General features: G+C 34.7%; 1 protein-coding gene across 1 annotated transcript in view; it reads right to left on the bottom strand.

Moving 5' to 3' along the window:
• The window catches only part of DIAPH2 (diaphanous related formin 2), a 187,251-nt gene that overhangs the window by 125,956 nt on the left and 40,002 nt on the right, over window positions 1–21,293 (bottom strand). Inside the window, exons 15-18 of the mRNA XM_035326106.1 lie at window positions 20,025–20,089; window positions 18,098–18,224; window positions 15,129–15,586; window positions 11,541–11,655 (exon numbers count right to left, since the gene is read on the bottom strand). Of these exons, the coding sequence (XP_035181997.1) occupies window positions 11,541–11,655; window positions 15,129–15,586; window positions 18,098–18,224; window positions 20,025–20,089 (765 nt within the window). The remainder of the gene's footprint in view (window positions 1–11,540; window positions 11,656–15,128; window positions 15,587–18,097; window positions 18,225–20,024; window positions 20,090–21,293) is intronic.

Below are 21,293 nucleotides of genomic sequence, written 5' to 3'. Positions count from 1 at the left end.
GCTGGGAAGTATCGATGTGTTCAGTTTATTCTATCTGCATAGTCTACAGAGACAGTCTCTATATACTAAGTAACGTGTATTTACCTTTCTCTTATACCTTTACCTAAGCATCTACTCTCAGTCATCTGTTGAAGACAAAATACTAGGGTTAACTGGCCTGAAGATGTACAGCTTCATATGTTATTGCTACAGTCTAACATATCTGACCTGAAAACACTTCCTTGGAGCCCCAGAATTTCAAGGGTGTTAAAAACACTTAATCACACCGCAAAAGTACATGCAGTACTTTTCTGCCTTCAATAGTTAAATGTTAAATTACTTCCATATTACAAGATTACTCTTAGGGGACCCAACAGAATACTAAATTAAGCCATCTATGCTGTAGCAGACTTAAGACAGTCTTGACACACAACACTACCAGTTGCTCAACCTTTACCAACATAAGTTAGCTTTAAGCATAGACACATACAAAATCAATATTATATTTTAAATTTGGAACGTCATCTATGATTTGCTTACCTTTATTTTAGCAACATAAGCAAAACAGAATTTATTAAAAAGGCAACGTATCAGCATGAATGATAAAAATGTCTTAAATGCAAAACCAAAAGAGACAATAAGAAAACTAAACTTCTTCCCAGTTCAGAATACACAACTTAGATAGTTTCAAAATGATTTATAAAAATCAACCAGTGTAGCACAATAACATTCTGCTTTTAGAAAGTGGTTAAGCAAGAAGTTTCTTATTCTCCTGCCTCTCCACCTTGGGAAATACATTTGTGTTAGTGTTTAAAAGAAATTATATTCTCACCTTGAAGACCAGGAAAAGCTATCTGAAGGAATTATGTTACAAAAATATCAGTTTCTCACAGCTGCATAGACATAATTTTGTATACTATGTAAGTATTGTTTCATTTCAATTTTACATCCTTCAGGGACCATTAACAAGTAATTCAGTAAGTCCACAAAATTATCAGCTTTTTATCTGCCTATGTACCTAATACTTTCAATTTCTCAATGAATTCAGAAGGTTAGTAGTATAATTGTTCACTCTTAATCCTTTAGATAGCTTTTTGAATGTACCTATCTCCAAAGAACCTTTATTCATGTAGGTAATAGATCTATCCGTACTCGCTGCATATATGGTAGACATTCTTGCAATGGAAGATACTACATTCAAAGCATCTCCTAATAGAATTAGAGCTGAAACAGCTAGCAATCTCTAAATGAGGTGACTATTTATTTATTCAGTTAATTTTGATCAGCAAAAAAGAAAACTCAGTTTTGCACATAAAACTCTCAGGGGACAAAAGTTTTTCGTTTTTAAGTACAAGAACATTACAGGTCAGTAAATACGTAACTGGAACTGGTCCATGAAGCAGAATACATTTTGACAGCTCATAGCAAAAAGCAACATTTCATTTAACAGAAAATTGAGAGAGAGTACATTTATGAAGCTGTGTATTACAAACTAGCTATAGTTCTGCTGCTAAGATGGAGGCAACAACTCTTGTGAAGACTTAAAAGAATTATTTTATAAGAAAACACTTAAATTTTGGTTATATCTTGTTTATAGTGGATTTACAAACACACTGTTATTCCTGCTGGTTTCAGGACATGAAAATATAGGTGCATGAACTATTCAATAGTCAACACAAACTTTCTTGGTAAGTAACAGAATATTTTTAGCATTTTCCATCCTTTTCTCCACTGACTTAATTTTTTCCTCCCACCTTCACTTCGTAAACTCACAGCCAACTGCATGGCTGTACATCAGCTAAAGAAACTAAATTACAGCTCTCAGCTTTCTAGCAGTAACTACATAAGGAGGCTTCTTTACTAGTATTGAGAAAGTTTTCAGTAAATTTAGCCACAGCTATAAATAACACATAAGAAAACAAAACATTCTGAAAAACCATCCCGCACAGAACTACAGAACCTAGAAGTGACAAGGGCCTGACCTCCAACTCGTCATCACCAGGAGGATTTTATGTACTTTGATATATAAACACACAGGAAAGATTATCCACACTTCAGGAATACTTCCACAACAGATAATATTACTAGCTCATTTAAGGGAAAACTGTCATAAAAAAAAGAACAGGCTACTTAATCATGTTCTGATACTTAATCATGTTCTGAGTGCTTACCTTTAAATTAAATCTAACTTAATTTCCCTCATAAAAAAACAAGTTAAAAAAACAACCCTTGAAGAATACCTTGATTTTTACTCCTGCTTTGACATTAGATAAAGCATTCTTTACAGTCTAATCTTTTTACCAAACATATTTTATTCCAGAAATACATGCAGATTTTTGTCTAAAAAACTAACACTTTCAAGATTTTTTTTTCAGTTCAACTCCTGAATTTCTTTTTCTCTGAACTCAAAGAAGATATACTCTCTGTAAGAGCATTATAGATCACGACTACTTCATGAATGTATTCATATTTCATGCTAATTAGTCTTTGTACATAATCCCTTTCCCTGGTGTGCCTTGTACGTGTCTCCGTCCTCAACTGCTCATTAAATGTGCTATAGTTCATTTGAACACTGCATCACTGAGACTGAAATAGACATTTCAGAATACAAAAAAAATGCCTCTCTCTTCCTCTACTGTATTTTATAAAGCCACTACAAACAAAAGCTCTATTTCCCTTAGAAAAACTATGTGTATAGTAGAACATTCTGTACATACCAGCAGAGTTATCACTCAGTAGACTGGAATTTCATGCCTCTTGAATAAGTTTGTCAATAACATATGCTATCTGGGTAGTGATCTTACCTCTTCTCTGATGGGGCCCTTTGAGATACCAAATGTATGGGAAAAAATGCATGCATTTAAGAGTTCCCCCCTTCTCCCTTGACAATTTTTATGATAAAAAATGACTTCCACTGTTCATCCTCAATATTTTCATTTTCAATTTCTAAGAACCCTGGTCTAATACATTACTACATTGATTCTTTAAATTGCCACTCAAAACTTAAGATGTTGTAACTAAAATAACTCAGTCACAGCACCGTGAAAATATCCTTAATCAAGAAATACACTCTTATGCAATTAATTTTAAGATCATTTAAGAAGGAAAGTAACACATATATGTATTTATATATAAATCTATACTAAGTAGTAATAATTGCAGCAATCAGTTTACTTACAACAAAGCTTTCCCCATCACTTAATTTGACAGTACCAGTTGGATAAATCATGTTGAAAAAGAAAGGAAAAATTGGAGAAGGTCAAACTAATATCTTTCTCTCCCTTTTTCATAGTACTTGAATTTATTCTGTTGTTGAAAAAGAACTCAAATACATTTTAGTTGACAAACCAGACCACTTCTATGGGAAGCTCATATATGAAATTTGATTACATAATCAAGCAGTAACTAAGTGAAATTCTGGAAGACACAGAAGCACTTTGTAGCCCTATAACCCTAAGCAGTATCTTCCTTTGCTCTGAAGTGATACACTTCTGAAACACAGGGTAAGGAGAAGGAAAAATACACATGCTGAATTAACCAGAAGACCAAGGGAGCCACCTGCAGTTTGTAAAACCCCAAACAAATACACTAGGACTACTTTTTTTTTTCCCTTTTTATTCCACCAAGACAACACACATAGTTGAGCCAGCACAACATATATCTGTACTTAATACTAGAGGTTTCTGTATCAAACTGAAGCTACCGCTCTCACACTTAAAACAAAGAGAGCTGTGTGCTACATGACTTTGGAGTTTGAAAACATTTAAGGCTTGTAAAAGTTAAGCTCTCTGGTGAATTCGATCTGGGCTTCTTAAGAAATTCATCTCCATTTTTTAGAAGTTCTAGCACTTTTCCTTTTATTTATGAAAAACAAACATAAACTTGAAGGAAAACTGTTTGTGTTCATTTAGCAATAAACAGACATCATTCTTTAGTTGCTACTTGCCCTCTTTACTAAATAATAGCTGAAAAGTAATCATGAAGAATTTTTTTCTCCCCACTAAGAATGTATCATTACCTCAAGCATAAAGAAAGGGCTGATAAATAATGATGCATATTTCATATTGTCATTAGTAAGGAATAATAGTGAATAAAGCCTTGTAACATTCCCACAGGAATGTAAAGAAGTAGAATCAATCTTGAAATATTATATCACCTAAACAGAATAAAAACTTAAAATCTGCATTTAGTACATGCAATCCTGATTATTTCAGTGTAAATGACTGAAGGTAAAACATTCATTCTAATCCAAGAAAGAACAGTATCTGCTTTGGAAGACTAACCAGTCATATAGTGGGGAAAAAATAACACACTTCATGTCAGAAAGGCACACCTGTTAACTAAGGGGGAAAGGATGACAGAAATAAAAATATCTAGAGACTTTCTCTGAAACTAGCCTGTGTTCCTCTCTTTCTCCCTCTCCTCAATATCTGGTAGCTGTGTAAACAGGAAAAGTACATAAGTTACCATGGATGATGATGATAATAATAATTTAAAAAATTAAGAATGGTCAGTTTCACAGAGAAAAAAAAAATGGATTAATTGCTTCAGGAGATGAAAAAAAGCCTGCTTTATAACAAACTTAATTATGAACCCCAATGAAAAAAAGCAAACCTAAGATACTAGTCAATGACCGTCTGACAGAAAAAAAAAAGACAAAAAAAACAAAAATTAAAACTGTCAAGATCTTTTTAGTATTATTTTACCAGAAGGCTAGAACCCCAAGCAGACTTAAAAGAAGAAGAAATCTCTACTGTTAGATCATACAACTTTTAGTGAAAAATGCAAAATGTTCATGACATTGGACCACCATTTCTCTTCAGGGGAAAGAGGATTGGTAGGCATAACGTCAGAAAAAAGAAAGTGTGGATGTTAAGAAATTGGTGTTTGAGCTTATCTTTCAGCATAACTAATGGATGATAGCTAAGTGCTTGTTGTATTTTGATTAGACTTCAGACGGGATTAAAACAAATACATTTTGAATTCTCTAGAATGTGTATATACTTACTGTATGTGAAAGCATTACAAGCAACACCTGCATAAGTCTACTATGTCACTTACTTGCACTAATAGCCAGTATTTCACCTCTACCTATTTCTACCACCAGTCCCCTTGCTATCTTAGATGAATTTGAAGAGAGTATTTATGTCAGCATTTACAATAAACTTGGATAAACTTGGTTACTTGCTTACAATTCTGCATAAGTACAGTTTCCCACATCATTTGTATTCTAAACTTACAGCACAGAACTAGAAACATTTATCACTCTCAAATAGGTATTATTAATGGTGTTGCCAAAAGGTGTTAAGACCAACTAGTGATGGTCTCATTTGAACAACACCTTTTTCTAAACCTCACCATATCATGTGTTATTTCTTACTCAGAAGTGATATTTTCTCTCTTGATTGTTCTTCAGCTTTTTTCATGTTAGATGCACTTTCTTTCTTAAGTTTTTACAATCACCTATTCAAACTACATTCAGCTGCCTCTTTGAACCTCCTCAACCAACAAAACAAGATTAAATACTGAAATCCTGGCAGTAACCAAAATCACAAACAAGTTAAAACTACACTTTAGTTTATCCTATCCATGTTTTAGTGCTTTTTCCTGACTGCTATTATTTTAAAACTGAGCTACAGAGGAGTTTTTAAAATTGTCCACAGAGGGAGATACCAAAGTTAGGACTGAACAGCCACCTAAAATTTCCACCTAAAACAAGACCATATTAAGATAAGCCATTTTATATATTTTGTTACGTACTACATTATACATATAAAAATATCTTGTTCAATTATAGTTTATGCACAGCCCGGTATTTTCTCTTGTCTTTTCTCACTCACACTCAATAACGTAAAACAAAAAACAATAACCCATAACTGAGCTATTAAAACCTTTCTTCAATCTTCAAAACATGCATCAAAATGATTTTTGAATTATATTTTAAAAGTCTAATCATAAAGAAGCTACAGAACCCTGATTGAGAAGTTTTCCCTTGAGGTAAGTTGGATAGATAATGAATTCTGTACTGGAACAATCCCAGTAGTTACAGACTATTATGTACTAATTACTACCTTTACAGATCTACTGTACACATAATTAATTTCTTCAGAGTACCACTATCATTCTTGACTTACAAAATACACAACCTAAATTACAAGAGCCAGAAATTAACATGATCCTTTAGGGAGAAGGCATTAACTTGCTTTGTAGTGTTTTGCAATTAGTCTATCAATCAAACAGTAAAAAGTCATTTTGATAGCAGCAGGGCAGATACGTCAGATACTGCCACTTTATAAGAAAACTTAACCATAACATTTTAATCTTTTACAGTTACCCAATACACAATTGTACCTCAAATATTCACAAAATTAAACAATACATGGAGCTCTTGAGATCATGTTCCACAAAGCACCACAGATACCATACTGCTGCTGATGTTCCTTTTTGTCATGCACATAGCTGACAATATAGTTTTATGTCAGTTAAAGAGATAAAAGCAAAATTCAAAAAACTATTTTTCTAGTTGAACAATAATGTTTTGATTATATGCTTTGACAGATTCACTATTAGGAAGGTTCTTGCCAAGAACACTAAAAAATAAAAAAGGCTTGATACATAATCAAGCTCTTCATCCAGCCCAGCCTGTCCAAAACAACAACAAAAATTAGTAGCCCAAGCTTACAGAAATGTTTAACAACTGGATTAATACACTAAGCGTAAATTCTTGTTGAACTTCATTAAAATATTTCCCTCTCTAGGAAATTGTTAGTCATTTAATCAAAAATGCATTCATTTTTTAATTCTAATATTTTAGTAGTGGGACAATCTCTGTCAAAAAGGTGTCATTCTTAGTTCACAATGCACCTCAGTATCCCACTGTATATCAACAGAAATTAATTACTTCCTTAAGATCACTTAACAGACTCATAAGGACAAGATGCGTTTATTTGATCTCTTGGATCTCCTCACTTGACATAAGAAACACTGCAGAGTTAACACTATGTAATCCAGCTAAGGAGGATGACTCATTGAATTAATTTCACATCCTCTTGATACTCCTTAATACTGTTTTATAAAATTCTGGATGATGTTAGATTATCTTTCACTATTAACCAAGTTAAAAGGAAAAAGTAATTAGTTAGAAACTAATACCTTCTCTACCCTTTTCTTCTGTACAGCTACACAAGGAAATAAACATGCATTTGTGCGCTTAATTGCCGCCTACATTACAGAGACTGTCCTAATTCTTAGTATCACCCAACTTTATAACAACAGTTGCCCATTCATTTTCAAGTATACCCAATATGAAATTATTTACTTGCAAAAACGGTCCATGAGACTGTAATCATCATCCCCACCACTGCAACTGAAAGCACAATTCCAAGCTCAAAATGTTTATCTTTAATGAAAATTTGATGCCCTGGAGTCCATTCATCACAGGCCCTTAAAAGGTATTCAAATCATGTATCTTTTGAAGAAAACTGAAAATCCTTCAAGACTGTACTGAGACAGGGATAATTGGATATCAGTTAACTTAGATCAAATCTCAAGATCTCAAAACCTTGGGAAGTCTTACAGGCAAAGCTATTTAATGATTCCTTTGTTCACTGCACAATGCGTATTTTCATGTTTGGGCTTCATAACTGATTTTACAGGCTAAATACTGCAGTTTGACTGTTAGTAGTAATTTAAACCTAATTAAAGACAGTCTACACTGTACATCCATATTAAACATTTAACATCACAATAGCAAGCAAAGATTTTAACCTTATGCTTACCCTTTAAAAGAAAACTTGTATCTAACTATATTTAAAATTAAATTATTTTACCAGCAAGGGAACCTTCCTTTTTGCTTCTGGTGCTGTGTGATTAAATACTACTAAATTTCTAAGCAGCTAACTAACAAATGTAATAATTCTTTAACTAACAAAAAGTATGCTTCAGAGGTGTACTATTATGACTTATTTTTCCCTAAGGTCAGTTTTCCGAAAGTACCGCTTCCCTGAAAACAGGTGGTGTTCAGATAATGAGGAAGCATAGAGAATCTTGGTGAGAACCAAGATTAAGTTACTCCTGGAGTACCTTAAAACAAAATTATGTTAAACAAGGGCGAGGGGAAGGAAGCAAAATGTCATTTTCACTGTCCCAAAGAATCACGGATAGAATTTAAATGTTTAATCAAGTTTGAGTGCTGCAACCTTGAAGGAATATGCAACTTATTAATAGGTGCATATCATTTGTTTCACTTCAGTTACTACACCCACAGGCAATCCAAAATCCCATGAAATACAAGATAATAAACACTAAGTCATCAGAATAAGTTTTTAAAGATTGTCAGTTTTCTCCCACTCACCCATGTATTTGTTTTACACGTTGACTGTGCTCTCTAGAGAATATAAAACATGTTTCTATTTGCATTTCTTTAATTCTCCTGTAATATACAAATAGATCACACCAAACAAATGGGACTAAAGCAGAGAAAAAATTGACTCTAGATTATCCTTAAAATTAATATTTACATGGTTAATGTGATTGATGCCTGTGGTTTTTAAGGCAAAGGGTAAGAAAGAAGAATGCTGATTATTATTTTAACGTTTCTCTTCACCGATAGTTTAAGAAGGCAGTTGCTTGTGAGATGCAATAATTTCAGCATATGCTACTACTAGATACTCGGAAACTCTTCAAATTCTAGTAGCTTTTTAAGTATCAAAGTAAAGTTGAACTCAAAGAAAGAACAAGCTGACTTTCTCTACTACCTGGCTAAATAGAAATACAATAAATAGGTGTTCAAATAACCTGTCCTGGTCAATATGCAGTAACTTCTCCAAAAACAGTAGGGAGCCCATGTGAAAATTGGCTGATAAAATTATTTAGTTAATGACAGAATAAAAAAAGGTGGCTCAAGGTAGCAACAGCAATGTAGTTTTCTTATTTCTATAAGTCTCCCCATCCTTTGCCATGGCATTTTCTACAACCATTAAATGAGAATGGCAAAAGGAGTAACAAGAAAACTATCTGCAAGACTATCACCAAGTTAACCTATGTAGAGAATTTCTATTGCTTCTTGTTCTATAACTGTGCAACTAAGTCAACAAGAATTTTCTCCCATTAAACCAACAGATAGGTCAAAATTTCAGAAGAGTTTTTTTAACATTTTTAATTAAGTGGCTTTTTCAGGAATTCAGAAACATTTCTTCAGATTGCTGATGAAAGGATTCAGCTTAAGGCAGAAGCTTGTCATTTTCATTTAGAAGGTTCTCAATCAATTGCAAATATTTGCTGCCATGTGTTTTTTCCTTGAAGGTTTTCTTGGTTTGTTGTCACACTCCAATCAGTGGCAAACTCCACAATATTTTAACCAGATGGCAAAAATATATACCCTTTTTCTGAATTGTCCCTGTAATTCAGACAACAGCCAAGAAATCACAGACCCCTAAGTGCAATACAAATTATTTCTAAAAGTAATAAAATCCTATTGTAATTGACAAACAGGGATCCTAGTTGAAGGGCAAACAGAAGACTCACTACAATCAAAACACAAGGCATCACATGAAATGTTCATTCTCAAAGCCAAAAAGTTAAAGTCGAAATCACAACACAAAAACACTTAACATCAGTACACACATTCACTTCAAATTCCTAAATGTTTGTTTGCTTACTCAGATTTGGCCTACAAAAATACTTGATCATCTGACTTGAACATCTGCCTCCATTCAGCTTCCAGATTTCCACATCCCTCAAGTATATCATATTCTAACTTGTTGACAAATGGATGAAAGATATGTGGCTAAATCACAAATACATTCTTTAACAACCCACCACTTCTTGAATTCTAATTTGTTGGGCTTCCTCATTAACTCCTGATTAAGTTATTATTAAACCATACTTCAACTGTACTTGCTCCTTTTCAATGTCTGAAACAAATTAGTGATAAATGGCCACATATGAGCTACCGATCACTTGTTCACTGTAATCTACGGTTAACGATAAGACTTCAACAGACTATATGCAGCTTTATAAGTACTCAAAGGCCATCTGAAGGCCGTAAAAAGTTCAAGATAGCATTAAGTACTAGATCTGTAACCAACATTCAGTTGTCCATAACTGCGTTCCTGACTCAAGATATAAATATTAATACATTATTTCCTACTGAAATAAGTGTTTGAAAAGTTAAGGATTTTTTTTTGTTTTAAATCTAGAAGCATTACCAGAAAAGCTATTTGCATGACACATTGAGCAGCCAGCCTCACGTGGACTTGACACAAGCTCCAGCGTAGTTCTCTCTAATAGAGAAACAGAGCTATTCCTCATTGCATTCCACCAAAAATTAGTATAGTACCTGATCCTTCCCAACGTATTATGCAAAGTTTAAAGAATGTGTATGCACATATTCAACCCACAGAAAACTATACTTACATGTTGTTCACCAATGCCAGTAACAGTGTAATTTAGCAGTATATAGCTTTGGGGGAACGTGCTTCTTAGATTATACACAACATGCATTTAAATACTAATTTAATGGCTGTATTGTAAGAAGCATTTCTTTTTCTTAAATAAGAGCTGTATATAATAAATATTCCACATTAAAAAACAAACAAACAAAAAAAAAACAAAAACATGAAAGCAAAGCTTAGGGAGATGTATGTCTGCAAAACATGCTACAGAAAGACATGAAATTTATCTAGTCTGAGCTTTAAGCCAACCAAGAGTTGGCTGTAGTTGCCAAGTATCAATGAAACTTGTGTGACTAAACACACACCTGTAGTGGAAGAAGACTCTGAGGAGGTAACTCTGCAAAAAATGTGTCTTTGAGACTCAGGAGAAAGAAATGATTGACCACAAGTGTTGCAAAGAATTCTGAACTTACCTTTACAAAAAGGGAGCAAGCATGTAGCCTCTGTTCTAAACAAATGGCTCTATCACCTGATTGGACCAAGCAGTTATTTAACTGTTTGTCCAGGTTAAAAGCACACAAACAAAAAACAACAACAAAAAACACACCCCAACAACACTCAAAAACTTAGAAGAGAACAATGGTTTAAACTCGCAGATTCCAGAATCATGGTATTAGGCACATTACAGTTATGATTAAACTGCATGTTTTAATAGCTAGATTCTAAGTCTCATTTTCAGTTGTGTGGGATTTTCATTTACCACATTGGTGCAAATAAGCACATTTTTATTACGCATTAAACCCTTGCCAAGTGGTCAAGAAGAACCTGACAACTTGCAGTCTGCGAAGCTAGGAGAATTAATGCAGATGAGCACGATGCTAGTATTAGAATTTGAATGTAGATCAGGATTTAATTTGAAGATTCAACCTGTCTAGAACATACTAGGCAGATTTGGAATGCATTATTACATAAGATTGTTACCACCCAAGGCCATGAAGTGAGAGGGACACAATTCCTGTAATAGATGGCAATGCTTAAATACACATTGTAAATCATCTTCCTACTTTAGAAGTATTGTATAATTCTATAGCATTGCACAAAGCATAAGACCACCACTGCAGCTTTAAACTTAATAAAAACATGAGACAAAGTAAAAGAAGAACATACCTTTCACCTGTGTTCCAAAGGTGATTGCCAGTTTTGCAAATAATTCTGGGCTTTCAAATTTATCTTCTTCAGCTTTTACCCAAAAGCTGTTTTCTGCTATTTCTTGGGGCTCAACCTGAAACAGAAATGTCATTTCCACAGTTAATAACTGATACTTTTAATAGCCAAATTAAAGCCAACTCCACAGGACTGTTGCGATAACTAGACTGAAATGCATTTAGTTATGTTCTATGTATTATATGTTGTCTAAAAAAATAATAATTCTTAAAGAATACATTCAAACAAAAATTGTTGTGTAGGTTGAGGGCAGTTTATAAGATTTTATTTATTTTTCTATGATCAGTTGAATGACCAGGACCTGGCATTTAGCTGTGTTGAACCTCATCCCATTGGCCTCTGCCCATAGATCCAAACTCTCCAGGGCCTTCCTACCCTCCAGCAGATCGACACTTCCCCCCACCATGGTGCTGTCTGCAAACTTACTGAGTGTGCACTCAGTAGATGTTATACACAATTATAAAGTAACTCACATTCCTCTCATCAATGCAAAGAACAGTTGCTACACTGATCAAAGAGAAATTTTATAGAAATATATATCTGATCATACATGTATACCCATGTAACTTCTTCCACACCATCCCCCAACAAAGTTATGTTTCAACAAGTGGTCACATGTTGGCAAATCAGAAACTGTCCTTTTATTTCACTGTTCATGTAGATGCTTATATTTTAAGATTAAAAAAAAAAAAAAAGTTTGCTTATAAATAATATAAATGGGCTAGATTGTAAAAGCTCACATTCAGTGCAAGATAATGGTGCCCAAATATTTCACTTAAGCAGTCCCATAGCTCCTCCCAGTGGCCACAACCCTGCCCTAGCACAGAAATAATTTGAAATCAACGAATATTTGAGATGAATAACTTAAGCATCATTGCAGCACAGATATCAACATTCTCTGAACAAAAAAACAGATCAGACTTCAACAGCATGGAAGCTTTCTATATAAAATAGAATGCTTTTGGATAACTGCTAGTTGCAAACTACTTTAAAACTGTTCCTCAACGTTTGTATATAATTATGCATCTTGATGCAAAGTTACAATTCATTGTTCACGTCTAATAGAATGATACCCCTTCCTTTCACCTCGATCATGACAGTTTTTCAGTCCACTTTGACATGGATCAACAATACCAGCAACATTCTGCAGAAGAAAAATTTAGCGAGCATTCACTCACTGATCATACTCCATGTACCTCAGAGCAGTCAAAGGGCCAAAAGAGAAAGTAAGTAGTTACCTTCCACTATCTCTTGCTGTCATTACATAGATCCACCAAGCCTATACACATCCTCTGAAAGTTTTCATGGAAACAAATAATCTCACTCAGCGATGTGCAACCCAGGGACTGTGTGGGAACTAAATTAGCTTCTTGGGTTGCTCATCTGTCAAACATCAATTTCTGTCAAAAAATCTCATTTAAAAACTCATATACTACACTGTATCACCCATACTTGTAAAATAAATGGGGAGGGACATTAGCTTTACAACTCTACCAGTTAAATGACTCTACTAGTTAAATATTAAAACTGCACACTGCTAAATCCAGTACAGTAACAACTTTAAATAAAACTAGGTATCTAAAAAATATTACATTCAGAATTTAAAAAAGCATCTCTTCAATGCTAACAATAGCAATAGATACCATGTAACACCACTGCCTTTACTACCTTATGATAAGCTCTGCAGTATCAGTTGAAACACCTCCCTTTCCCAGAGAAAGGCATTTATCTTAAAAACAGACTTATGAAAGATTCTGCTGTTAAAGTATGCTTTCTTGTAAAACTATCGTTGACAGGTAAGGGAATGAAAATCAAATTTCCTTTAAAACCTACAGAACATATCACAAGAAGAAAAATGTGAACACAAAATCATTTGTTTCATTTCCTAACTAATGTTTTAATTTAAAATAAATTATTTATTCAGAGGACTAGTCTCAAAATAACACAACTTCACATCAAGACATCTGTCCTTACGAGAAAATGTTAGTGGTGTAGGTCTGTATACTTATCATAGCAAGTAAGCATGTTGCTTTTTACTAGGAACAATTCTTTCTCCAATGCCTTCCCAACAGTTTTCTGAGAGACTAGTCAAGTTCTTATGTTTCATGAAAGGGTTTTGAAAGGAAACTAGAACTAGAATAAAAACCACTGTCAATGTTACCATAATGGTTTCCTTCAAACTACTTTTTTTTTTAAAAAAAAAAAAAAAAAGAAATTCCTAGAAAGCATAACCAAAGCACTGTGCTGTTGAGACATCAGACCTAAAATTACACATTCTGGAAGCCTGATGCACTTTCAACTTGTCCTCAAAAAAGCAAGCAAAAAATATTATTTATTGTATGTACAAAACACACAATTTATGACTCCAACAGACTGCTTAACCCATAGTAGTCGAAAACAAAATCAGAGCTCTGCTTTGCAGTGTCTTCCAAAATACCACTTAACCATTTGCACCAGGTTTTAGTGCATTTTATTGCTAGAGACTTAGAATCATAGAATCATAGAATATCCTGAGTTGGAAGGGACCCTTAAGGATCATCAAGTCCAACTCTTGACACCGCACAGGTCTACCCAAAAGTTCAGACCATGTGACTAAGTGCACAGTCCAATCTCTTCTTAAATTCAGACAGGCTCGGTGCAGTGACAACTTCCCTGGGGAGCCTGTTCCAGTGTGCAACCACCCTCTCTGTGAAGAACCCCCTTCTGATGTCAAGCCTAAATTTCCCCTGCCTCAGCTTAACCCCGTTCCCGCGGGTCCTGTCACTGGTGTTAATGGAGAAAAGGTCTCCTGTCTCTCGACACCCCCTTACGAGGAAGTTGTAGACTGTGATGAGGTCTCCTCTCAGCCTCCTCTTCTCCAACTCCTGTAAGTTCATCTCCTTTTGCAACATCCTTTCTTACTACTCAGCCATAGCTACTTCAATTAAGTAAACACAGTGGTAGTCATCCCTTGACTCCAGATCCCTCTGTCAACTGTCAGATTGCCAAGATTCATAAATGGCAATCTTCCCAACAGTTTTCTGTCCAACTGTCAACTTCAAGATTCATTTCCCCAATCTTAAACACTAGCCATCTTTTAACTAACTCAATCTACTGATAGTAGTAGTAACATGATTAAAGTATACACTTAAACTACCTGATAACTTAAACCTATTTGAAACACAACATTTAACTTCTGAAGTTTTTACTTGGCATATCAAGCATCAGTTACAGCTAAAGACATATAGAACTTATCTCTACAAAAAATTACTAAAAAATTTTCAGATCTGCTAGCTACTCATATCCCCAGAATACAGGATGCTGAGCATTAAATACTTTGATAAGATCCCCCACAAGATAAGCTGTCCTCGAAAACCAATACCAGCTGCATCACAACCAGTGCATTAGGAGTATTTTGGATAACGTATTTAATGAATTCCCCAAACTTTATGAGTACTATCAGCTACCTAATGTAAACCTGGACATGGTTACCTTCTTCCTCAAAAGCCACTTTTAATCAATGGGAGAAAAAAAAAACACACTTTGTAATACCTTTGACCAGTTGATTCTCTTCATAGCAACCTCCAGCTTATATTTTTTCTTCTCCTTCATTCCATGTGGTAATGCTGGTATCACTGGAAAGGGAGCAAAAGGAACACCTCCAAGAGGTGGTGGCATAGGAGGCCCACCAAAAAGTGGTGGTGGAGGCGGCACTGCTCCACCAGGTAGCGGTGGCGGTGGAGGTGGCACTGCTCCACCAGGCAGTGGTGGTGGTGGAGGTGCCAATGCTGCACCAGGCAGTGGTGGTGGTGGCGGAGGTGGCACTGTTCCACCAGGCAGCGGCGGAGGTGGAGGTGGCACTTCTGTACCAGGCAGCGGTGGTGGCGGAGGTGGCACTGTTACACCAGGCAGCAGCGGCGGTGGTGGTGGAGGGGGTGGCACTGCTTCACCAGGCAGCGGCGGAGGAGGTGGCACTGCTTCACCAGGCAGCGGTGGAGGAGGAGGTGGTGCTGTTCCACTTGATAGCGGTGGTGCTGGAGATGGAGGTGTCACATGCTCAGTTGATATTGGAGGAAGCGGTGCTACTTCTGTCTGTTGACTTGTCAGAACTGGACCCTGAAATTTAAAAGACCAATTCTTTTAATTTGGGGAGGGAAGGAGGTTTAATATGAACTAACTAGTCTACCTTGTAATTTACTGTACCTTAATAAAGTGAGAAATACAACAATCCTCCTATTTAAATGAGAAGCCATAACAATAGAGTATACCATGTATCATAAAACTGCCAAGTAAACTGAATCACCTAGTATTTGTAAACAAACAAACGGTTTCCATTTTCAAGACAATTTAAACATTTAACATTTAAGAGACATTTAAGAGAACATATCAATTTATATCTAATCAATGAAATAAAATAAGTTCCCCACTCAGGACATCCTGGAGAGCTGTGGCAAAGATAGTAATAAACACACTTAATTTTAATAACACTAAACTGCTGGTGGAACATTTTTGAACGACATCACCGAAGCAACTCTTGTACTGCCCTAGCTGTTATAACTATGCTGACATCTTGCATGGACATCTATAACAACCACAGTTGTTATAACTATACTGACATCTTGTGTGGATACGGGGGTGGGGAGTGAAACAATCATGCTTGGTTTTAAAACTGTCTGCACTTGCATCTGCAGTGATAGGAAGGAAAAAAGAACACTTGCAATATCCATTCAAATAAGTTATTAGAGTGCCAAATTCGCAGACAATTGTCTTTTAAGAATGGTTTAAAAACAGTTTCTGGAGATATGCATAGAATGCCAATAGAGCTCATATTCTAAATCCTCTACATACTAACTAATCTTTTGTTGCAAAATCATTAAGTAATGTAGGCTTTTCATTTAATTTAATTTACATACTCTTTCCATGCCCAATTATTTACTGTTTCTAGTTTAATGAAACCAAGAGTTTGTCAAATTTACCCCCCAAAAAAGAAAAATACCATGCTGAAAAGAAATTGAGTGCATCTAGAAATAAATGCCATCACATGCTACGTTAGTTGAGAATGTAAATGGGAAGCGTAACTCCAGAGAAAAAAAAAGGCATAGATATGACAAAGTTAAGGTATATCACTTTTAATTGTACTACTATCAAGAATGAGCTGTAATGTCTAGATATTATGAATTGTGTTGGCTGGATTATTAACTGATAAGACTAAAAATAAACTCTTGGCTTTGCTTAAGATGTGTTTCTTTGGCCCATGAACTATGCAAGCGTACTATTACAATTGTAATGCAGCAACTGGTGGGGAACTCATTAAAACTGACAAGTTTCAGTGTAACTGTCTTGTAGAGATCTGTAACAAACATTAAAGTGGGTACGAATGAGGCATGAAAAGAAGTGTTTGTGAAGAAAAACAGCAATAGAAACCATAAGGTTTGTAACCACAAGTTACATGAATGACTTGCATTGAAAACCAATGACACAATGAACAGCAATCCATCTGTTAAACACAACGTAACATGTTTATATAAAGACAAGAAAGCCTGTGCTGTGAAAAGGCTACAGCACAGATTATTTGTCAGAAAACGATCAGCATGTTGACAGCAAAAGGATGGCAACCAGGTTATAAAACAACATATGCTATTCCTCTTCTTCTAATCCAAACAGGAACTGCGACCACAGTTATTAAGGTACCCACAATTAGAAAGAGTGCAACAGGCAGGCCTTGGCTAATGCTCAAGGAACAGCAAATTAGCTAGAGTGAGGCCTGTTTAAAACCCCACTCATCATTAAACAAGAACCACCCAATAGATGTAATGACAACTCAACACAGAGCATCTCTTGCTTTCCATCTCACAGGCGATCCTGGATAGGTAATCTGGACATACAGTTTTGTTACTTGTTAGCAAAATTTATGAAGAAATGAATTCAATCAGCTTGGCTGAAATTATGTATCACCTTCCCCTTCCAAGAGGTCTTGCATTTTTTATTACATTTATCTCTGAAATTGTATAAAACTACTTGAACATTATTTTAGAAAAGGCAATAGCCTGATATCTGGAGTACAAAAAAAAAGTTATTATCAGACTTCACTTGCGTGCACATTCTTAAAGGTATTTATGTTATACATGCACAGCTATCATGATTTCTACCTTTGCAATTCAAATATAAAGCCTTCTGAAAAAAAAAAAAAAACACTTTCTGCAAAACATACAGAAGTAGTGATATTAAAGCATAAACAACAAGGAAAAAAAACATCAGGCTAACTTCAAACTTTTCATAGCCTAAATAATATTTTTCCTCAATAAAGCAGATATCTAGTATAGATTCTGAACATACTGCTGTTTGAAAAAGGCTATTTCCATTAAATAGCTTTAATAGTTTACACTGCTTAAAAAACAAACCAATACAACTATAACATGTATTTCAAATTCTACAGAAAAAATATTCTCCAAGGCACTTTCCTCTCGATTCTGTAAAAATAGTTTCCAATTGAAGAACTTAATGTAATTTAGTTTTATTACCTGTGTAATTTAGTTTTATTACCTGTGTTCGTAGCTGTTTGATTTCTGTTTCAAGTTCTTTGATTTTCTCCTCTCGTTTCTGCAGTTCCGCTTGTGCCTCCTGTCGAGCTGTGAACTCTTCATCAAACTGTAACAATTAATAATCATCACAGATGTGTTTGTCCATTTTTGTCCACACTAGATATTATAATTTCATGAATTCTTTGAACAATAACATATAGACCAATAGATTGCACTTTCAGCATTTAAAAAAATGTTTTCTTTTTCCACTATGCATTTTTCTACTACCATATAATTTCTTCCATCAGTAAGCCATGACACAGAATCACTCAGATTCAGCTGCTTATTAAAGCTCTCAGTTCAACATTTTCCTTAACAGAACACTGCAGACTTCTCAAATTAAACTCAAGTATACATCTCATACAGAAAGCTTAAATTTGGAGGGAGATGAGTACAGCTTTGTGGATGAGTATCATCCACAAGTCAATATACAAGGAGGCATCCAAGTAAGTCACTGATACTTTATTCTTGATGTACCTATATAAAATGGAAAAGTCCTATTTATAATATTTAAGTATGACTGTGAAAAATTCTTATTGTATTTCCATCCTGCTACTGTTTGCTAGCCTTAAGAAATTGTTAGAGTATTCAAAAGCTTCTGTTAACTCACTCTTCCTCAGGACAAAACAACCAATCTCTAAGAACACATGTTGACTTACACTAATAAAGTACATTCTGATGCAGGATTCTGTACTTCTGTGTACTCCTGCATTACAACAATTTGCCTTCTATAAAATTCAGACACCATAACTGTACTAAAAATGAAACCCCATTTAACACTGAAGAAAGAAAAATTGACAGTTTCACTGATTTCTTTTGAAATTCTTTTTAGACTAAATAGTAAACAGCAAAATTTTGAATCCTTTAGTATACAACACGATATATACAGGTTTTAAGTACTATTGCAGCCAATACAATGCATTGAGCATTTCATATCATTAAACAGATTGTGATCAGCTGAGATTAACAAATTATCCATTAAATTCCTATTTCCTAGATAATTTTAAAAGTAATTTGAGAAAACATTTATCAAGTTACTGTCAGCACAAATATGAACAGTGATAAAGCAGAAGGATAAGCATCAATTACTTCAGAAATACAAAAATTTTTATTACAAGAAGAACATTGAGCTGGAATTCTACAAAAATATTTTAAAGGTCTAACCTCTTATGTTTCTGGTAATATTTCAAGACTTCCCATAACTGAAATAAGGCTAAGTTATCAAGTTCCTAATAAAAGAGAACTGGACCAGAAGAAAGAAGTCATTTGCAAAACAAGTACCAAAATACCCTATAAGGCTAAAATGTGAATAAATACGGAAAGAAGTTATTCTTCCCAAAAACATAATACTTCATCTCGGGCATTATAAGGAGCTAAAGCAGTATTTTCGTGTCAGCATCTCCACAGTTAAAGTTTACGCTTTTTGAAACACTGAATGACTCTGCTTTAGGTAAGTTTACTCAGGTTGGAAACCAGCATTAGATAAAGAGCTATGACAACTCCTTCTTTCCCCCCAACATCCCCCATTTTAAGAAGCATTAATCATAGTTAAACATCTAAAATGCAACATGTTTTAAGATAAAATAGTAGCAAGTGGAAATCTTTTCCCATCAGTTATCTACAACAGATCAATACAACTGAAAAATATTTACAGCTAATAGTAATCACCTGCTTTTGATTTTTGGAGAAAGCTTGAATCTGAGACTTGCACACCAACACCCCCCAGAGCTATTAACTGTGGAACAACCTCCTGCCTGTGAGAGTCATTGTTTCCAAGTTTCCACTAAGTTTCTACTGTGAAACAAGCCTACATCATTCTGGTCAGGCTTCCTTCTGTAACTTAAAAAGAGTGGTGACAAGGACTTACTTTTCTGGAAAATTCTGCTGCCTTTTTTTCACTCTCTTCTACTTTAGCTTTGTCCACACATGCATCTGAAAGTTAAATTAATCAACACACAGAAGTCAGGTAAAACATCACAGCTCTAGGGTCCCTTCCAACCACAATTAGACCATGAAACAAAAGCAAGAGACAAAAGATAAAATTAATTACTAGGCTGATCTGACCAAACATTTGTTGAATTATTTTGATGAGAAAAATCTGTGACTATGAAAAGAAGTGGTGAGAACACACGACTATTTTAAGTTGAAGATGAATAACTACAGCTGTTTTGTCCCTAACAGATTAATTTGCACATAATGATTTTTGCCCTTCTCTTCTAGATTAATCTACTCCTGAGTATGAGGTGGAAAAGGACTTCTACAATAGCATGAAGTAATAGTTACTTCTGAGTTTTCAAATCAGAAAGCCTCCTTCTGAGACAAGAAACCCAAAACTGATCTGCTTCTCATTTTAGTAAAATTCAGAGGTGAAGACAATTTGGACAGACTGTAAAGCAGGTTTCTTTACTCAGTGGTACAAAATATTTCTGCTGACTTTTCACAGATAGTAAAAAATACATTTTTTATAAGTGAAGCAAACAAAATTAACTGTGTTATAAGTAGGAACTGGCATGGATGGACAAACCAGTTATTCCCTCAACTAGTAGGCCAATGGAAAAGATTTTGAGGTAAGATTAAGTGACCAGGTTCCTAGTCATAACTGAATAAAATACAGATACACAGATACACCTTTTTAGACATGCAAGTTACTTTTTCAGAAAGCAATTCCCCACCCCTCCAACACAACCTGTACAACATCCTTTCTCATCTTCTTTTATCACATCACCAAAAAAGCTTTTCCTAAATGAAGTTGTTCTCAAAGGGTAACTACTTCCTTCTATGAAACATTTACTCCAGGGGATGCCACTGTTTGAAGAATGCAGTCTATTCCACCCATCATTGCTTACAGCAATGTTTTTAAATGCTGTTAACTGCCATTTAATTGATATTGTATTTATTCATCTGCTTCTTTCCCAAATGACATAAAGAACTGCAGGTCTGTGGATGTTCAACTGACTAGCTTAGCTTACTAAACCATCTCAAATACTTGGAAAATATTCTTAGAATTAACCTTATAAAAATTAAAAATTCAGTAACAGTTAATGTTGATATAAATTTTGGTATTTGTTACAGACCTGAAATTCATAAAATTTATGAAAAAGCAATTTTTAGTTAGCAAGACTATTGGATTCAGATA

Source organism: Oxyura jamaicensis, chromosome 4 (genome assembly GCF_011077185.1).
Source record: "Oxyura jamaicensis isolate SHBP4307 breed ruddy duck chromosome 4, BPBGC_Ojam_1.0, whole genome shotgun sequence".
NCBI classification, from domain to species: Eukaryota; Metazoa; Chordata; class Aves; order Anseriformes; family Anatidae; genus Oxyura; species Oxyura jamaicensis.
Note: the sequence above shows the minus strand (reverse complement) of the source record. Positions and strands in the feature narration are given on the sequence as shown.